Source organism: Monodelphis domestica, chromosome 4, assembly GCF_027887165.1.
Source record: "Monodelphis domestica isolate mMonDom1 chromosome 4, mMonDom1.pri, whole genome shotgun sequence".
Lineage (NCBI taxonomy): Eukaryota > Metazoa > Chordata > Mammalia > Didelphimorphia > Didelphidae > Monodelphis > Monodelphis domestica.
Window position 1 is genome coordinate 219,974,837 of NC_077230.1, and position 21,827 is coordinate 219,996,663.

Genomic DNA, 21,827 nt, shown 5'->3' on the forward strand with positions numbered 1-21,827 from the left:
TGATTCGATAAACATGATAAATAAGGAAAGAGAGGCACAGAGTGCCATGGAAACTTTTGAGAAGAGGAAGGAGCATCTGACTCTGGAGCAGAGGGATTTCATGGAGTAACTGACATTTATTTTTTTTTTAAACCCTTACCTTCTGTCTTGGAATCCATACTGTGTATTGGTTCCAAGGCAGAAGAGTGGTAAGGGCTAGGCAATGGGGGTTAAGTGACTTGCCCAGGGTCACCCAGCTGGGAAGTATCTGAGGCCACATTTGAACCTAGGACCCCCCCCCCCCCATCTCTAGGCCTGGCTCTCAAACCACTAAGCCACCCAGCTGCCCCCAGGAGTTGACATTTAGCCTGAGCTTTGAAACATGGATAGAATTTTAACAGGTAGGGTTGAAAGGTAGGAACAGGAATTCCACAACCGTTCAGCTGAACAAATCACCAAAAGCACAGACATGGTAAAATATAAAATGCTTTTTCAGAGGGTCTGGAGTAGATATTTTTGGTAGGAGTTAAAAGAGACATGAAAATAGCATGAGAAAGAAAAGATACTAGAAAGGCAGGTAAGAGACTCAGACTAATAATAATAATTATAAGAGCTAATATATATGTGTTGGGCAACATGCTAAGCACTTTATAAATATAGTATTCCATCCTCATAACAATTCTGATATACAATTGCTATTATTTTCCCAATTTTATAGTTGGGGAAACTGAGGCAAAGAGACTTGCCCAGGATCACATAGCTTGTAAGTTTCCATGGTTAGATTTGAACTGAGGTCTTCCTGATGCTTGGCCTCTCTTCCTATCTGCTGTACCATCTAGCTGCCCTATGAAGGAATTTAGATGACAAAGAGGAATTTGGATTTTATTAAGTGAGTTTCTGAAGGTTTTTAAGCACTACAAGGATGTGATCAGAGCTCAGTACCAGCAAGATTCATCTGGGAATGATGGATTAGTGGATTTGAGGATATAGAGAAACCAATTAGGCTTTTAAAACAACCATTTATGAAGTCTCTAGCCTCTGCAAAGCATATTTGCTAGATGCTGGGAATACAAGGAATTTTTAAAATAGTCATTGATCTAAGAGAATGTGTATTTTTCAGGAAGTGGTTGGGTACATTGGAGTCAAAAAAGACTTAGATAAAGGCCTTTAAAGACATTGAGGAGAGAGAGAATATTTTTAGGTGGGGTGATCAAGATACGTCTTATAGAAGAAATGTTAAATAACTTGGCCAGGACAGAACATACAAAAGGACTCCTGATTCCTGTGACCGTTCCTTCTTTTCTCTCTCTCTCTCTCTCTCTCTCTCTCTCTCTCTCTCTCTCTCTCTCTCTCTCTCTCTCTCTCTCTCTCTCTCTTTCTTTATTGTAGGAAGAGAATAATTTTAAAAAGTGGAGCTGAGAAAGGAGTACATTCCAAGGATGGGGAGGCAGCCAGCTGGAATTAGTAAATTAAGGCTATAACCAGCAAAAATTGGGCCTGGGGCAAATTCTGTTGTTGGCTGGGGTTTGGTAAAGTTTCAGAGGACAGTTGTACTATGGGGGAAGTCACAAAAGGGAGGAGGGCAATTTATCCTCTAGAGAATCTGTGGAAGTCCCTGGGAGGACTCTCTAACCCTCAGGAGGACTTCAGATCTAAAAACAGAGACAGTGGTTTCCATAAGGAGGAAGTATCTTTCTTTCTCCACTATCCCACTCCTACCCCAACAGACCAATGCCCTGTCACAATGCCTTTATTTCATCCCTCTAAACTAAGTACAGTAAGAGAGCAACTCCTTTGGGCATCAGTAATAAAGAGATAGCTAGATAGTACAGTGGATAGAGTGCTTACATCTAGAGTCAGGAAGACTTTTCTTGTAATAGGATCTTGGATATTTATTACTGTGTTACTCTGGACAAATCACTTAACCTTTGTTTTCACCACCAGTTTTCCCTTTGTAAAATGGAGATAATAATAGTGTCTATCTCCCAACGCACAAAGACAATCGTCATCCTTGGTTACTGAGAGACTACTACTACTACTACTATTGGGAATATAAATGAGATATTTGTAAATTACTTTCCAAACTTCAGAGAGATGCTAGTAATTATTATTACTATTATAGTAATCCAATGGGTAAAGAGACAACTTCTAGAATATATTCTATAAGAGTACAAATAAAATCTTTGAGTCAAAAAGCATGTCAGGAGCTTTGTAGAACTTATGTCAACCAATTAATCAATCCATATGTGTCAAGCATTGTGCTGAGAAAAAGCAAAAACAGTTCCTGCCTTCAAGAAACTTACATTTTAATGGTAAGAATCCTCTCTATCACATTCCTAAAGAGCACATCTTAGTTTATTAGAAGGGATGGGACCTAATTGGGGCAGTAGCTGTTATTGAAGAGAAGGGTTTAGGTGTCAAGGAAATAAAAGAATTGACAAGACTTGGGAACTGATTGGAAATAGAAATTAAAAGAAAAGTCCTAAGCATAGATTCTATAGTTGTAGGTCATTATAGGACGATTCTCAATAGAAATAGTTACATGGAAAAAAGCTGAGTTTAGGATTCAAGATGATGAGTTCTATTTGGATGTTTAGAGTTTCAAGAACATTTATACAAATTAACCCTTTAGGTTGTGTTCAGTATTTATTCAGTATTCAGTAGTTAGCCAGAAATTGAAAGTCTCAGGCATATCAAGGTTTCATTGTCTATGCATTTGCTTCTTAGGGAAAAATAGTGTCAAAATGCAAAGTATTTATTATTTGAATGAGAAATAGAAAGAGAGAAGATTTATTTCTTTGATCTTAAAAGACTTTTTGAGAATTATTCAAAGTCATCTGCAGAGAGATTTCATAACGATGCCAAAGGCTGGACAACAACTTTGGATATGATTGATTGAACTGAACTTTGATTGAACATTTATTGTAATTGTACACATTTATGCCAAAAGGGACTGCCCCTAATTTGGCTTTCTGTCAATGCGCCTAGCAAAACATTGGTTTTGCTTTCTTTTCTTTTCTATTTCCTCCCTCACTATTCTAATTCCTCTTAGAAATTTGAATATCGTGTATATCTATAGTTAGAAGTGCATTTAGGATTACAAATTGATTATGTTAAATGATCAATGGGGAGACTAGTCTCCCAATGATCATCAGGGGGGATTGTAAGTCTTGAAATTTCTCAGACTTGTGAATGTTAAAAATTTCTACATTGAGGAATCCTCCATTGGAACAAATTTCCTACCAGGAACATTCCCCATTTTGATGTAAGAACTCACCAGGATCAGAAATGGGAGGACCTCTACTCCACCCATACTTAAGACTGCTTTAGGGGAGAAAACTCCTTGCTAAACAATGAAAGTACTTGGACCCATGCTTATGATGAGGCAGGGAGTTCTTTGAGCCATGACTGTTTTTAGAATTGATACAATGGGATGCTAGGTACCTATAAAGGTCGGGCAACTTGTAAACTTGCCAGGAGCAAAGAGGTGAAAACTTATTCAGAGGTTTTCTCTTGAGGAGATTAGTCGACTCAGCTGTGTTTTCTCTGGTTCAGATATACTGAGGGAAATAGATGACCCAGCAGTGTTTTTTCTGATTCAAACTTACTAAAGGGATAAAGTCAACCCAACAGTGTTTTTAGAATGGGTTGTCCTTTGGAAAACGTCTACAGTGATTGGTAGATGTAAGGACTTAGGGGAAGTGACATAGGAGAAAACCCCCTATATAAGAAAAAGCAGAATCTCTTGAAGGACAATCCTTTTGGAGAAATCTCTTATGAGGCGGATGAGGATCGCTTGAGGAGAATCCTTTTGGAGGAAGCTCTTATGAGAATCGCTTGGGAAGAATCTCTTGAGAGAGGCTCTGGAGAAGGGAAGCTCTTGGAGGACAATCTCTAAGGAGGTCTCGCTGGAGCTCCTCTGAGGGGACTCTGTCCCTCTGGAGGCTCTGGAGAGAGGCCCTTTGAAACAGTCTCTGGCTGGATCTCTCTTTGAGGAGGACTCTGGCTGGAACTCTCTCTGGTGAAGTCAGCTGAGATGGAGCTGGCCTGGTGTCACTAGAATCCTTGCTTAGACAGACCTTGTGGTGCGTGATAAAAGACTGACAGACTGATCTCTCTCTCTTAAGACTCAGGTCTAGGCCATGTTGGCTTAAGGCCCTTCATACTTATTTCCTTTTTCTCTCTTTCTCTCTTTCCTTTAATTCCACATTTGTATTAATTAAAATCTCTATAAAACCCAGTTGACTTGGGTATTTGTATAATTGGGAATATTTCCCTGGCAACCACATTATATTTGATTTAAAAACCAAGACACTGTAGTAAAACATATTTTCTGCGGTCAAATCTACTCACCCACTCTTATATCTAGCATAATTTATATCTTCCACTATGTTACTCACTACAGTTTATGACCCCAACTCTTTTAATTGCCACAGTTTACAACATCAACTATTTTAAATATAACATCTCCATATCAGTCTAGTTCAATTTCCACTTTCCTCTCAGGCATGTATATGTTAAACATATTCTTTTGCATTCTTATCATATTCAATGAATAAATTTATTTGGAAAAATCTTATTTTTATTGATTTATCTTGATTTTATATTACTTTCACTTCTAAATCATCCCTTTCTCTACCTAGTGAGCCACACTTTGTACAAAAGATTTTTTAAAATAGGAAAAAAATAGCATTTAAGCCAAGCCTATTAATTATATTTGATAATATAGTATTTGACACTCGTAGTTCCTCATCTCTTCAAAGGGGGGAATTAGATGAAGTGTATATTCTCAAGTCTTCTCTGGGACCAAACATAGTATTTAAATTTCTATGGGTTTTTCTTGGTTGCTAAAATAATATCTTATATATCATCCATTTTTCTATAATTGTTTTGGGAGAATAAACAACATATGTAGTTATATACAAAAGATGACTATATTCTGATTTCTTGATTTTGGAAAAATGTAACTAATCAGCGTTTAGGTCTAATATGATATTTTACTAGTTTCAGAGGATGCTGGTATTGGGAATTGTCTATTCTTGAGTACTAATTTTGTGAATAATTTGTGTTGTATTGTCATTGTTTAAAGGTGGGATCCCTAAAGTAACTTCCCTATACCTGGGATCTAAACTATGACTCAGAAGCCTTTGGCTCCATGTAGAACGATGAGAATCAGCAGAGGACCAAGAAAATGTGTGCATACTTTATTGGATTCAGGCTATGTCTCACCCATCTAAGAATAAAATGAAGCCTAAGAAACCAGAAACTGATAGGTGGGCCTGTAAGAGGTCTGGGGATTGGGACAGAAAGAAAAGTTCAGCTTGAAATGGGTAGCCTTTGTTAGGTGCATTTTAGAGGCTTGAAACTTTGTTCCTAATATTTATACTTCCAGAAAGGTAGAAGCTCAAATGTTTACCTCTAGAGGAGCTCTTAACCATTTTGTGTCATGGAATCTTCTGGCACTTTGGTGAAGCCTATGGATATTTTAATATATTTTTAAATATTTTTAAATGTTAGAAGGAATAATGAATTTCTTATCCAAGTTCATATATCTCCTGAAACCTATTTTTAGACCAAAGAGTCCATGAACCCAGCTTAAGATTCTTTGATTTATAGGATTTTAGACAGAGAAGTTAATTTCACACATAAAGTTCATACCAACTGTTATATGAAGTTAGCCAAATAACTTAAAAACATTCAGGTTATTTAGATTTGGCCAAAGAAAGAAACAGACATTTTAGGGAGTTGAAACCTTTAACCACTAAGAATGGTTATTGAGGTCACTTCAAACTTTTTGCATCCTGAAGTCTGAGGGGGAATGGAAATAGGTCTTCTCCTTCCCTTTCCTTTTCCCCTGTCTTTCTCCTTTTCTCTCCTCCTTCTTCAAGGGCCACGCGATAAAGAGAAAATGAGTTCATGAAGGTAGGTGCCAGATAGGGCAAAAACCCAGCGATCTCCTCCGAGGGGAAGGGATCAAGGGCACAGGGGATGACTTCAACTTAGTCAAGGAGGAAGATAAAGAAAGACACAGAGGCTGGGTGTGGTGATACATACCTGTAATCCCTGATACTGGGGGTACCTGGGACTGCTGAATTGTCTGAGTTTGAGAGTTCTGAGCTTCTATGAGGCTAAAGTTGCATATGTGTTAGTACTAAATCTGGAGCTAGGATAGTGAGCCCCTGGAATCTCTGGGAACATGGAGAAAGGGTGAACTAGTTCAGGTCATAAATGAAAAGGGTCTAGGCTTCCATGATGATTAGCAATGGGTTGAGTCTATTAATCACAACAACTAAAATTTAAGTAGCAATTACTATGTGCCAGGCACTGTGTTAAGCACTTTACAATTACTATCTTTTAATCCTCACAGCAACTCAGGGAGATAGAGCCTATGATTATACTTATTTCACAGATGAATAAACCAAGGCAGAGGTAAAACAACTTACCAATGTTCACCTAACTAGTTAGTATCTGAGGCTAGATTTGAATTGAGGTCTTTTTGACTCCAGACAGTGTTCTAATCACCGCTCTACCCAGCTACCTAGATGGAGAAATCTTGTCTTGAAAAACTAAAAGTGGAGTGAGATAGGAATGCTCATATAGGATGCCCTTAGTTTGTTTGGTAATGTTATTCTTCGTGGAGGTAGGTTATAGAATTAAGAGCTTGAAGAGAAGGAAGTTTTGAAATAGCCAGAATGATGACTGCATCAGGGTGATATTAAGATAGGAATACAGCAGTGAGAATGAATTTAGGATTACATATAACAAAAGACACCAAAAAATCAGAAATAGTCATTGTTGGATTGTTATGGGCATGGAAAGATACCCTTGGGGTTCAGGAAGGATACCTTTTGCAAGCATGCAATGACTCCAAAACTTAGCTTAAAACAAAAAAAAAATGATTTATTAATTTAGAAAGTAATGTTGAGAGTGGCCAGGGGGATAGCAAGGTAGAACAGCAAGATGGGGAACAGTTCCCTGGGAGGACAGCATGAAAGGAAAGGCTGTTCCTCCATAGGGACAGCATGGATGGAGAGGCTGTCCCCCAGACATCAGTTCTGGGGATTATATACTCTTTAGATGCTATGTCCTGGTGTGGACTTGACCAGAATGTTAGTCCCTCAGGCAGTTGGTGGGGTGGGGTGGTCATCTGACTGGGGTCTGCCTGGAGGCATAAGGATTCATTTCTTTGTCCACCTTAAATCTAGAGGATAAAAGAGGGTAAACATGTTAGGACCCTGGGTGGGGTCATTGGGTGTTTCTAGGTTAAGAGTCATAAGGATGCAAGGGCATTGGAGTTTCCCTGATAATAGTTCCCCTGGGTTTCTGGGGGTACAGTGCCCATGTCAGGATGGGTTGTGAAAAAAGCAGACACAATAATGTTTTGCTGGAGTTATGAATTGGTATAACCATTTGGAAAGCGATTGGAAATTTTGCAAACAAAGTCACTAAAATGTATATAGTTTTTGGCTCACTATTAGGTGTGTATCCAAAGAAGGTCATTAACAAAAAGGAACCCTCCATATAGAGCAAATATTTATAATGGCATTTTGGGGGGGTCAGGGATAGCATAATTTTGGGTTCATGTTGCAAGAGAAGAGAGAGGCAACCACTGAAAAGGGAGAATAAGTTGGGATCAGCAAATGGTACCTAAAACTGTTTCATAATTTTGCTTAAGTTGAATTATTATTGGGAATTAGGAGCAGGCGTAGAGAAGGGAGAAGGGCCTGGCTACTGAGATCTAACCTAACATTTCATTACTCATTTTTTAAAAAAGCATTAAAATCCTGGCATGAGTGTTTCATGTTTAATTCTCAGTAGCACATCATTAGGAATGACTTCCTTTACTTCCTTCTCTTTTCACTTCTGCCTTTTCTGTTTTTTTCTCCTCATGTTATGCAGCAAGGACATTTTGTCTCCTGGGTTATCAGGAGGTGATGCTGTCATGTTCTTGTGATCTGGTACAAATTGTTTTCCCCAATTGACTATTGTTTTCTAGAGAAACTGACTTCTGTTTACCAGATCTGGCACAGTCTGGTGCTTGAGCGTACATACTGCTGATTGGTGGCCAGGAGAAAATTCTGGTGATGCATTGGCCAATTAATTTGTAATAAAGAAATTTTAGAAATATTAGATGCTTACAGGGTGGTAGGGCAGAAAATATGTGTGTGTAATATAGATTGCGGTGTCTTGTGTGCTTCACTATTCACTTGAAATATGATGATCATCCATTCTTCTGAACATATTTCCATATTTAGGAAACTGATTGGTTAAAGAATTCAGGGGGAAGTTTGTGCTGGACACACTTTGCAGCATTTCATGCAAGAAAGATGTCTTTGCTTGAAATCAGTATATGTTCTTATTATCCATACAGTTAGTCTTCTTTAAACACTTTGGAATAGGTGCATATAAAAAATGATTGAGGCAGGTGCTCTGATCTGTTTTTCTATCAAGAAACATTCTAGAAGAATTTAATTCAATTCATTCCTATCTTACTCCTCTGTACCCCACAACTCCTCTATTTTTTGTTTGGTTTTTTCAAGACAAGGTCCATCTGGTAGCTTGATAGAGCAGTGATTAGAACACTGTGTCTAGAGTCAAAAAGACCTGAATTCACATCTAGCTTCAGCTACTAACTAGCTGTGTGAACTTGGGTAAATAAAATAGGTATAACTATAGGATCTATCTGTCAGAGTTTAATTCAGAAGAGCATAGATTTAGAGATAGAAGAGAATTTAGAGGTCACTTCATTTTACAGAAGAAGAAACCAAGGCATAGAGAGGCTAAATGATTTGTCTGGAGTCATACAGCTAGTATGTATATGGTAGGATATGAACCCAGATCTTCAAGTCGAGCACTCTTCCTCTAGTTCTACATTTTCTCAACAAGGATTCATTGTGTCTCCCTTTTGCTATCACTAGACTGGCATAAAAACAAGAAAGAAAATGGTCCTTGACTCAAGTAACATATGTCATATTGGGAGGAAACAATGCAGCATTAGTAAATACAAAATATATGTGTGTGTACATATTTTGTTCAGTCATTTCTGACACTTAACGATCCCATTTGGGGTTTTCTTGGCAAAGATACTAGAATGGTTTGCCATTTCCTTCTCCAGCTCATTTTATAGAGGAAGAAACTGAGACAGAGTTAAATGACTTGCTCAGGGTCACACAGCTAAGGAAGAGTCTGAGATCAGATTTTGAATTGGAATCTTCCTGACTTTAGACATAGTGTTCTATCCACTGCACCACCTAGTTGCCCCATTTGCATATAGGTATAGATATATAGATACATTTGTGCATATATAGGATACTAAGTAAACAGCAATTTCCTATGTATGGGGGAGGGAGGGCATTAATAATCGGGCAGCAAGAGGAAAGCCCTTGTCTAGAGGCACAGCTTTAGCTGAGATGTATATGGAGTTAAGGAGAAGGGGGATATCTTGTGCATGATGGACAGATAACCTGTGCAAAGGAAAGGAAGGTAATGCCTTCTTTGGGGAAAGGCAAGCAGGAGAGTTTAGCTGAAATAGATGAGGGAAGTCACGTGGAAGCAGGCTGGAAAGATTGGCTGGAGCCAGATCGTGAATGACTTTAAATATTAAACTGAAGAGTTTGACGTTGATCCTAGAGGCAATCGGGAGTGCCAGGGGCCTTGAGTGGGGAAGTGACATTATTGTCAGAATTATAGTGTAGGAATATCAGTTTGTGAGCTGCATGCAGGGAAGGTGGGAAGGAAAGAGACTGGAAGCCAGTTAATCATTAAAAAGTCTGAAAGAGGAATCATGAGGGCCCATACAAGGGTCTTGACTCCATGAGTGGAGGGAAAATTTTTATTCAAAGAAATATGGTTCAATAAGAATAATAGTTCCTATTTGCAATGTATATTTCTATTTACAATGGGCTTTCTTTACAACAAACACCATGAAACAGGAGTAGGAATAATATCCATTTTGCAGATGAGGAAACTGAGTTCCAGAGTGTTGACTTGTCCACACAGCTGATATGCAAAAAAAGTGGGATTGAAACCCAGTTATCGTGACATTTTATCTCATCACAAAGTGCACTAACATCTAAATCACTTTAAAAGCATTGTTAAAATCAGTAGCATTTATATTAAAATATATAAAATGATCAGTTTTTCACAAATATTTATATACACACACATGTATGTGTTTTTGTGCATGTGTATGTATATATATATATGAATACATGTGAGTATCCATGAAAGTTCTATTCTAATACTTCATTGTGGATCTGGGATCAGAATTGATATGGGGGATCCTATTGGTTTGATTTTTGGTTAGGGCACATCTGTCCTCTGAGTACTGGCCAAGGTAAGTTCAGAGGTTTATTACCAGAGGTTTGGCCATTGAATGATTCTTTGGCTACAGCAACTCATTAAATGATTCTCTCTCTCTCTCTCGCTCTCTCTCTCTCTCTCTTTCTCTCTCTCTCTCTCTCTCGCTCTCTCTCTCTCTCTCTCGCTCGCTCTCTCTCGCTCTCTCTCTCTCTCTCTCTCGCTCTCTCTCTCTCTCTCTCGCTCTCTCTCTCTTGCTCTCTCTCTCTCTCTCTCGCTCTCTCTCGCTCTCTCTCTCTCTCGCTCTCTCTCTCTCTCTCTCTCGCTCTTTCTCTCTCTCTCTCTCTCTCTCTATTTCTCTCTCTCTCTCCCTCTCCCTCTCCCTTTTCCTCCCTCCCTCTCTCCTCTTTCTAGCTCTCTTTCTCTCTCTTTCTTTTTCTTCATTTCTCTCTCTTTTTCCCTCTCTCCTCTTTCTACCTCTCTTTCTCTATTATAAAATAATATGAAGTGCCTTGTTTGGGGAGAATGAGCCTGTGATTCATTTCTTTAAGCAATGGCATGAGGAAAATGGAATGATTTTACATAGAAAAGGACATGTCTCATTCTTAGTTTTCTTCTTTTTTCACATTTATGCCTATGCACAGGGTCAAAGTGATCTGTTGAAGAATGCCAAAAATGAGGCCCTGGAGAACATGAAGCAGATACAATTAGCATGTTTGTCCTGTGGCCTGAGCAAAGCAGCTGTTGGTGGTGCTGAAGCAAAGAGCAAGCGAAGCCTCGAGGCCATTGAGGAGAAGGAAACTGGAGATGAGAATGGAAGGCTCTGAACCAAGGCATAATGACTGGACGTGTCTTTGGGGTCAAGGACTTGAGACTATTTTTTTTAGAGCATTTAGAAATTCACAAAGAATGCCCTTTCTGGGGTGTTGAAAGTACACAGATTATTTCACAATGTCAGTATTTAACTGCAGTTAATTTATCTGAGTTAAACCCTTGTGTAGTCATGTTTTAAAATAGATCAGAGTTTGGCATGTTGATGTGCACATACATGTGCACGTGGGGATGAGAGAGATTGTGTAGAATCTATTTATTCTACCTTGCGTCTCTGTGTACTGTTATTCTTCTCCCGGTTCTCCAGCACCCCTGTTAATTTTGAAATTATGAAGAGTATTTACTGTAACTGAGTTTGTACCTTATTTTACTTTTTCGCTTTTGTCATTTCATTTAGATCTCTTAACATATCATATTGTTGAAGGAAGCCAAATTTATCAATAGATAGATGTTTTGATAGGTTAAATGTAGATTAGAATAAATTTTCCGAATTACAACATCTATGTGAATCAATAAAGCCAACAACAAACCAGCAGAATTTATGGATAGATTACCAAAGTCATTGCATTCAGCCATTAATATTTGAAATTTATTTTTTAAATATTCATTTGTTAGAATTCAGGAAAGTGATGCACCTGAGATTAGTGAACACATATGAGTTCGGTGGACAAGCCAGTCATTAGTAAAATAACACCCATCCATTAGGGACTCAGTAATATAGTGAAAGCTCTGTTTGCAATGAGGGTTTTAAATGCAGAAATGATATTTGGGGGCTTTGAAATTTCATTGCTGGTATTTACAGAGAGTTCTTGAACTTCATAAGCCATCTGTGAGGGCCAGTTGAGAGAGTGTGTCTTGAGAGGAATTTTAATGAAGAGTGTCTGATTGCTGTAAGGAATGTTATTGATTACAGGATTGTAGATCTTGGCGGAATGGACCTCACATGTCATCTAGGCCGGCCTCTTTATTTTACAAATGAGGAAACTAAGGCCCAAAGAAGGTTAGAAATAGCTCAAAGAAACGGATACCATTATTGCTATTGTCATTACTGTCATCATTATTCTTATTGATGCTGGAAGTTCAGTAGCTACTCACAGGTCTATCCCACAGCTGATTATCATGGAAACTGTGATCGGTTTCATTTCTAATCCAGACCAATTCAGACTCTCTTAAGAGAATTGTCTTATTGGTGCTAGACTTAGTGTGGACATCTGATGGCCTTTAGCCCCCTGTCAGCTCAGAACTCCCTAGCTCAAGCAACCCACCAACCTCAGCCTCCCCAGTAGAGATTACAGGCTTGTGCACCACCACAGCCAGCTAAAATGGCACCATTCTTGTAAACTGATAGCATATTGAGTGCTACAGGGGTTTTAACAGTGGGGTAATTTTGAGAAATAATGAACCTCAAGGCGCTTTTAACACACAGTGGAAGACATACAGGTTGAGGAAGTGACAAATTAGACTCCTACCGGGGTAGAATCTATATCATTATTATTATTCCATCTTGATAATGTATTTGAGTGTAATATGTATGTTACCTCTGACAGAACTATATGTTCTATGGTTATAAAAAGAATATATTTATTTAAAGCATTGCTTTTATTTTGAAAAGCTACTTAATTAATTTGATTAACAAATGTGCTAATTTTTTGAATTTAATGGAAGGTAATTGTTGAAAGTTTGCCTATCTTAAAATCCAGTATTGCCAGTGTGTTAAGTTATTCTGACTTCCTCTTAACACTATTATGTTCATGTTGCACATTACTGAAAGAGTAAAGACATGAAAAACAAAACCATAAACTTTGACCTGTTTTTCTTGAATTAATTGAAAAGGTTTTGTAGAGAAGTGGAAGCAAATGGGCATTTGTCTATTATCTGGTTAATCAAAATTATGATGTTAAAACCTCTGCTATTTCTCAGGGGCCATGATCAGGGACAAATTGTGATTGAACGTTTTAAGATCTGAATGAAATCCCTTTTAGGACAAATGATGTATCAGTGGCTGCAAAATATTTCAGTAGCTATTCCAGATGTAAGAATATTCTTAACTGAGAACAGGATCAATTTGTATTATTCAAGGGATTCTACTTAATAATTTTTATTTTAACACTTAGCACATCTAAAGCATGAACATATTCTTAGATTTCCATTAGACAAGTGGCCACACTTCTTTTTTTCCCCAGTTTTTTTAAAACTCTTACCTCCTGCTTTAGAATCAATATTATTGGAGGGAAGGCATCTTGGTGGCTCAGTAGCTTGAGAGCCAGGCCTAGAGATGGGATATCCTGGGTTTAAATCTGGACTCAGACATTTCCTAGCGGTGTGACTCTGGGCAAGTCACTTAATCCCCCATTGCCTAGCTCTTACTGGTCCAATACATAGTATTGATTCCAAGACAGATGGTAAGGGTTTAAAAAGAAGAAAAGAATCAATATTACATATGTGTGAATATAGACCTGATTCAATAGAGGTTTTACATGTAAAGCTTTATTCATCTGAACTTATATTTAAACCAGGCAGCATGTTGTCATGGAAGAAGGTCTGGCCTGAGAGTTGGGTATCCTACATTCAAGAATTGTCTCAGATCCTAATTAGGAGTGTGATCATGGGCAAGTCATATAAATCAGTGGCCCAGGCAACCTGCTAAGACTTGAAGAACTGACTATTTGTGGCTAATAATTCACTAGCGAAGGGAGTTTCTATGCTTGCTTCCAGTAATGATGAAATGACAAGCCTACATGAACCTGCCCACATAAACATTTTATTTTTGTCCTATTCTAGCGAGGTCTATAAGATCTGGGAAACCTTGCGTGATGAACAAGGCAAGGCCATCAGGTACGTGGCTAGTCCTGGAAGTCATATATGAATCCTGGTATCTTTTCTATGTCTTCCCAGGTGTGTTAATGACAGGATTTTCAACTGAGATCAAGGCTGCTGGAGGCATCCTCATTTAGAGGAGTATACTGTGATCTCGGCTTCCTTAATCATTACTTCCCAAGTGGAAGTGTAGTTTTGAGGATAATAGCATACATAACTTTTATCTAGAAAGCAGTTCCGTAGTACAAACCATTCATTTTATAAATGAGGATCCTGAGATCTGGAGAGGTTGAGTTATTTGCCCAAGATTACTCAGTGGTGACCCAAGCTTGTTGGCATAGTGGATGGAGCTCTGGGCCAGAAGTCAGGAAGACTTGAGTTCACATGTAGCCTCAGGCACTTACTAACTGTGCTACCTTGGGCATGGCACTTAACCCTGTTTATCTCAGTTTCCTCTTCTATAAAATGAACTGGAGAAGGAAATGGTAGACCATTTCATGATCTTTGCCAAGAAAATTCCCAAAAAGGATCACAAAGAGTCAGACAGGACTAAAAAACAAACAAAGAAACAAAAAAACTGAACAACAAACACCCAGTGGTCTGTCCTTTGCCTCTAAAACAGCATTCATCTCATTCCCCTTTGCTGCCTCCTTTCTTTCCATGGCATGTTTTCATCCAGGAAAATATATCACTGGCACGTTTGGGGCATCCAAAAGCCAGGAATCCTATGGCCATGGTTCATTAAAAAGCCACAAGATATTATGGATATGCCTTTCAGCATTCTTGGGGTCAACTTACTCTTTGATGACACCATCTGGACAATTCCAATGTGGGCAACCTTTGCTGCAATGAGAGAGGAAACACAAAATTTCCCATTCTGCATCCATCTGTTTCCAAATACACCACATAATAATTCTTATTCCTTTTGCAAAGTATCCCTTTAGAAATAAATAATGTCTATTGGAAATAATTTTCCAGATTGTAAGTTTGTAAATAAATCTCAGTATCCTTAAAAAACAAACAAATGAACCAAGAAATGACAAAACAACCTAATTGCAAATTCTGGCATTTTTCAGATGATATTAACAACTATTAGGGTTTGGGAAAGGAGGTGAACAAATTAATGATAATGGGAATTGACTAGGTTTTTTGTTTTTAATCTGCTAAGAATTTTCATTTGGTTGTTTGATTTTATAGAAAGCCTACATAGCTTTTGCAATACTATGTTTTGTTTGGATCTGCACAAGATGTTAAGTTATTACTTTCTGGTCATGGTTGATAGCTCCTTTTACTTAGTTTTCTAAAAGGCCTGTGTGAAGGCTGATTATGATAGGACACCTCACAAACTATATCCCCAGTGTATCTTAACCACACTTCTACTGGAAGCTTTGTTCAAGGATTCAATTTGCTACTGCAGCCCTAAAGAAGTTTTCCTGAGTGGAGATAACTGCAGCAAGTCAACATGGATGACCACATGAACGCACATAGCTTCTTAACACTTAGCACTGAAAAGGATTGTCTAGTCATACTCTCTCTCCTCCCTCATCCCATTTTATAAATGAGAAAACCAAATGTAAAAAGAGAAATGACTCATAAATTCAAAGATTATAAGAAGCAGATCTGGGATTAAACCTATGTATTCTGACTGAATTTAGTTACTTTTTTCATTTTGCCATGGCTGCTTCTTCTGCATGTAGTTTTTCTGTTTATTATTACACTTAGTCTCCTACTTGCCTCTTCCCTCTTCTCCCTTCCATTGTCTAAGCCTTCTCAAATCTCTAAATGCTTATATGACTTGAATGAAATGGGATTCACCAATATTATTCCTTCTGATGAGATGGAAGACAAGGGTCTTACTACCTGGTCTCTGCCTCCTAAGGTCCTCCAGGCTTTGCTATATGCTTCAGAGCCCTACAGACCCCAGGCATTGTCATCTGAATGGTTACTGATGTCACCAAAAATCCCTGGACCTTGTCAATAGCCTTCTCGAATGTACTCTATGGACACTCAGAGATTTTCCTCAGACCTGCTGCTCAGTTTTCTTTAATGTATGTCCCCAGTGCCTAGGACATCATAAGCACTTAATGCTTTTCTGATCCATTCATTCATTATACCACACTGCCTCTCAGAAGGGATCCATTGTTTTGATGATCACATAAAATAACTAAGACAACCATCTACAGCCACATCATGTAAGTTTTGAAGATTCCTTCATTAGAACAATTTCCCTATCACTTCTTCCCATCTTTAGGGATGCTGTTCTCAGTGTCCATCATCTATTCATTGTTTCCTTCCAGGGTTCAAATCCATGGAGGTCTGGATATGAGGCAAGGAATGCCAAACTTTAAGAACTCCTGTTGATTACCTCTAATTTCTTCTGTATATATTTTATACATGACAGTTTGTATGTTCTCTCTCCCATTAAACTGTGAGTTCTTTGCTCCTTTACAGGAAGGACTAACTCTCTCACTCTCTCTCTCTCCTCTATTCTTCCTCCTCCTCCTTCTCCTCCTCTTCCTCTTCCTCCTCCTCCTCCTCCTCCTCCTCCTCCTCCTCCTCCTCCTTCTCTCTATCCCTTCCTTCTTCCCTCTCTCCATCCCTCCTTCTTTCTGTTCAGACTGAAGTATGGAGCCTGGCACATAGAGGATACTTAATAAATAATTTGTTGATTGACTTAATTCACTTCTATTTTACTCCTTTTTCTCTGTCAAAAAAAAATGAGCTTCAGCCCAATGAGGGGATGGACACAGAGAGTTATGAAGACAATGAAATCTAAGAAAAATTAGGAAGGAGCAAAGGATCCATTATGTAAGTGCTCTCTTACTTTCTCTTTCTGCCTAAATGAATCACCTTCCAAGGGAAGGAGAAAACTTAAGGATGTTGTTGTTAGAATTAGTGATATTGATTCTGAAGGAACATTGTGGAAGCCAAGAAATTTGTTGTATCAACACTAACAGGCAAATTTTGTACCAATTTTCCAAAAGAGGAGAAAGATGGAGTCAACCAACCTTTCCCAGGTGATGAGGATATAAAAATTCTAGAATGAAATACTCATTTAATAATTAGGAAATATTTTAATGAAAAATAATCATAATTACAAATCTGCATAAGCCCACAAAGAGGACACATTATGGCAGACTAATCACACTCCTATTTTGGAAAGTTTCTTCTCTTTTGATTTTTTGTTGGTTGGTCTATATCTATATTTTCACTTAAATGGGAACTCCTAGGATAAAAACTCCCTCATCTTGAAATATATAAATAAATACAAATTTATGAATAAAAATAAAACAAAAACCTGTCTTTAATTTAGGGTCTTTATAGACCATTGTTTGGGGAATGAGAGGGTAAATGTTTTGACTAGGAGCACATAGTTAGTTCATGTCCTAAGAAGCACTTGAATCCAGGCCTTCTTAACACTAAAGTTGGTCCTCTATTTATGATGTCATGCTGCCACTCTTTAATAAGAAAAGATGCTGGACCAAGAATTTCATTGGTAAAAAGAGCTTCCAGTGAGGAATTTCCTCTACAACTATAGAGCATTCTCAGCAACTTACAGTCTTAAATAGTTGTCTAGGGCATTCCAAGGTTAAATGATTTGCCCAGGGTAACTTGTCCAGAATGTCATAGGACTTGAACTCAAGTCTTTCTGGCTTCAATGCCAGCTGCTCAGTAATATGTACTAATATACAGGTATGAGTAAAGCTGTAGCCATAGTATACATATTTGCATTTGGTCCTGAATACCACGATTTGGGATGCTCATTCACAATCCAAGAGAGTTCCAAGAGAATGTGCTCAGGAGGGTTAGCATACTCAAAAACATGCTAGATCATAGGAACTGGAAATAGTTAACCTGTAGAAGAGGTTGGTGGATAGTGAAAAGAATTGATATTTATTAAGCAGCTATTTTGTGCTAGGTATTATGCTGAGAGCTTTACAAATATTATTTTGTTTGAGCCTCACAACAATCCCTACAGGTAAATGTTATTACTAACCCTATTTTACAATTGAAAGAAAAACAAAACCAAAAGGGGGTAGCTGGGTGGCTCAGTGGATTGAGAGCCACGTCTAGAAAGATGAGAAGTTCTGCATTCAAATTTAGCTTCAGATACTTCCTAGGTGTGGGACCCTGGGCAAGACACTACTTAGACCATACTTTAGAGGATCTGATTTAGCTATTTCCTGATTAGTAACAATGGAGATACTTGGTTTAACAACCAAGTCTTGGGAACTTTATATTTCTCCACCCTACTTAGTTTAACAAGATCAGGAATGTCTGCACCATACTCAAAGATTTAATTATCTGAGTAGATGGCCTTCAACAGACATGAGCAGAAACAGCTGACAGACCCCTGGGCTGTCCCAAGTCAAGCTAAGCTATCATTGGTACAGATGAGGTGCAGGAAAGTGACGTAAAACTGTCTATATAAGGCACATCACTTCCTCCCTTCTCTCTTTTTCTTCAGAGAGGTGACTCTGGCTGGCAGTGTGCTAAGCAATCTGACATCTTGGCATGGTGGCAGCTATTGTCTGGGTTTGGCAGTGAGTTTGACCTTGAACTGATTCAGGTTCAGCCATCTTGGCTGAGCCCTTTGGAGTTCAGGCTGATTCTTTCCTCCTTACTCTTCAAAACCTTATCTTCCTAGAGCCTCTGGTCTTCCTCCTGGCACTAGCCAGGTGGGAGAAATCCTGCACCCTTTTCCTTCTTACTTCTTAATTTCTTTCCACTATATCAATTAAATCACCATAAATTTCTAGCTGACTTGGTTATATTTCTTTTATATTTGGGATATCCATGGCAACCAAATAATTAACATAGTTTAGGTCACAACACTAAATTATCCTTTACAGAACCAATACACAGTATTGATTCTAAGATGGAAGATAAGGGCTTAAGGAAAAAAAAAACAGAAAAAAAACCTGGAGGCAATCAGAGATGAAATTACATGCCTAGAGTCACACAGGCAGTAAGTGTCTGAGGCCACATTTGAATTCTGGTCTATTCTGACTCTACACCTAGTGTTCTATCCACCTAGCACCCTTCATGTGGGTGACGGGAAGGACATTCTGATCACTATCTACAAAAGCTTTATCTTTTTTTCCAGGGAGCAGTGAATAAAAAAGAGAGGAAGATAGATTATAACTTCAACATAAAGAATTCCTAGAGCCATGAAAGCTCCCCAAAGGTGGCATAGGCCACAGTAGGGGAAGTCATGATGTCTTCATCCTTGAATTCTTTAGGCAGAAGGTAAGCCACTTGTTTGAGATATTGTAGAAGAGATTTATGTAGGATTCAGGTAGGAGTTCTACTAGTTGGGCTCCAAGATCTTTTCTCACTCCGAGATCCTATAATTTCATGATAACACAGAAGCACTGGAAAAGTCTTTTGAGTGGTCATTGGTTACTTCCATTAGGATCCTTGGGCCTTTTCTCCATCAGCAATTGTTTTAGTATCAATAGAACTGGTCACCAGTATATCAATTGTTTTAATAGGGTGCTAAAGTTTGGAAATGAGTCATATCTTCTCAAGTCAAGTTGAAGATTTCCAATGGGAATTGGTTTCTGGTATTTTCTTTGGTGTTTCTTCTTTCTTTCCTAACATGACTGAGGTTTTCTCTAACCCTCACATAGTTTGGGTGAGTGAACACCTGTGTAACCTATTCCACTTCTGTTAAGTGATGGGCCAGAGAACATCCTTTTTGTGTTTATTCATGACATCAAGACAGGGAAACCAAGTTGGCTTGAACCTTGGAAAATGGGCTCAGAGTTCATCTGGATGCAATGAGAAGTAGATCTAAAGAGAATAATGTTCATTAGGCACAAGGGAAGGCTAGATGGGAAAAGAAAAGCAAGTTCCTCAAATCCAAAATGGAGCACGATTGACTCCATACAAAAATGGCAGAAAATGATCTAGAGCTCTTCAGATTATAGACTAGTATATGTAAAGGTTAAAAGGATCTCAAAGACTAGTACTAGACCCAGCAGATTAAGTGACTTAGCCAAGGTCATACAGAAAGCACACAATTTGAATCCACATCCTCTGACTCAAGCTAGTACCTCAGTCTAAAAAGAAAGCAGTTATGTTTCATATATGCCACTATAAAAGCCTCTTATGCTACCATAGGTGGAGTGAAGAAGGCTATACAGGGCCAGTTACATACTCTCAGGTTGTGTTTTAACTGCATGTTTTTTCTGTCCAACAGAAGTGTTTAATGTTCTCATTCTAAATAGACCCCCATGGAGGGATAATATTTATGGAAAGCAGCAGCTGTTGATGACAAATGCAACTTAAAGAAGAGGACTAAGAGATGGGGAGACTAATGTCGACCTAAACACAGGAGAGAAATGGTAAAGCTGTAGCTGCATTCTCTGGAAAGAGTCTCACAGAAGTCTGGAGTACTCATTCTTTCCAGTGGGCTACTGAATCAACAGTTTTCAGCTGGATATCACAGGATGGGTTCCACAGAAAATAAAATAACTTTATATCTCTTTCCTAACAAGTTTTTGTTCTGGCACACTTGGACAACCAAGCATTTAGTATGCTTTTAAAAAATAGAAATGTTTGTGCATGCAAACCCAAGAGGAATGAATACATGATGACTTTCGTGCTTCGACATCCCCCTTCCAAAGAAAGGCAAGGCTTTATTGGGAATACTATAGATTTGGGTTATTATTAGGACTAATTATTCTGGGGTAGAGTCATTTTATATAATTCATGTATCCCTCAATATGAAATAAGAGGATGTGTGTTTGAATACCAGCTCTAGGAATGTAATGTTAACTTTTTGAGTTTTGGTTTATTAATATAATAACCACATGTTAATATATCATAAGGATTATAATTATGACATGGAATTATATTGTCAGTATAATATAGAAATATATTAGCCTTTTATAAATGCATTATTACATTACTACATTTTGATTATAATATAGGATTATAGTATATTATGTTATATAATAAAAGTATTAATATGCTGTTACCATATTAATACTTATTACAATCATAATATAAACATTAATGTGATTACATAATATAATTTATAATATTATATGATATTATGCTAATAGATAAAATGAAGAAGAGGGAATAGCCAATTCTACTTTACCATTCAGATCTAGAACCAATGACTGGGTTGATTAAAAACATGAGAGAGCTCATTGATTTGCTTGTGTGATGGCTACAAGCAGATGGTTGCTATGTTCCAGGGGCTGATGTGGACTTGATTCTAGTACTAGTAAGTTGTGATTTTTCTCATTTGGATGAGCAATAGACCATTTAAAAAATATCCTGTTTTCTGGGACATAAATCTAATTCCTTCTTGGTGCTCTTTATCCTGATGTCCCATACCTTTTAGTGTTAAAAGGCATCTATGTGAACAGAGGGTTTGCTATCTAAATTATATCCCTTAGCCTCTGGCTCATGTGATGGTAGAAAATGTCATGCAATTGTTGGTACCATTCCCATGGTAACAGGCAACTGTGTCACAGAGGAAAGGGTCAGCCTCTAGCTTCAGGAAAGATAGATGAGTGTTATGAATTTCAGAGTAATCTCCTCTACTAATATTTATTTTAGGAGGAGCGATGATGCACTGTGACCATAAAATGACTAGTTCGTTACATCTGCTCAGTGGTAGGGTGGGGAAAAGGCAATTAATTTCTCAATGACATACGACCTAATTTGAGGTTTCATGGCAACAAAAGGATTTATGGATTGTTTGAGCGAGAAGGGGCTTTAGAGGTCATCTGACTTAACCCCCTCGTTTTGTAGATGAGGACCCTGAAGTCAAGAGGGGACGCAGACTTACTTACAGACATGCAGCTGGATATTGGTAGAATAAGGCCTTAAGTTCTGGACATTTGAATCACTGAACCAAATTGATTCCTTAGTTATCCTTG

At 38.1% G+C, this 21,827-nt stretch overlaps 1 protein-coding gene and 1 long non-coding RNA gene across 2 annotated transcripts in view; one reads left to right on the forward strand and one right to left on the reverse strand.

Moving 5' to 3' along the window:
• Positions 1-12,909, forward strand: part of PLCL1 (phospholipase C like 1 (inactive)) — a 444,060-nt gene extending 431,151 nt beyond the window's left edge. The window contains exon 6 of the mRNA XM_003341291.4: positions 10,923-12,909. Within this exon, the coding sequence (XP_003341339.3) occupies positions 10,923-11,105 (183 nt within the window). The 3' untranslated portion in view covers positions 11,106-12,909. The remainder of the gene's footprint in view (positions 1-10,922) is intronic.
• LOC103100546 (uncharacterized) overlaps positions 1-21,333 on the reverse strand; it is a 53,601-nt gene extending 32,268 nt beyond the window's left edge. The window contains exons 1-2 of the long non-coding RNA XR_467794.3: positions 21,038-21,333; positions 14,725-14,769 (exon numbers count right to left, since the gene is read on the reverse strand). This is a non-coding gene — a long non-coding RNA (uncharacterized LOC103100546). The remainder of the gene's footprint in view (positions 1-14,724; positions 14,770-21,037) is intronic.
• Between the last annotated feature and the right edge of the window lie 494 nt (positions 21,334-21,827).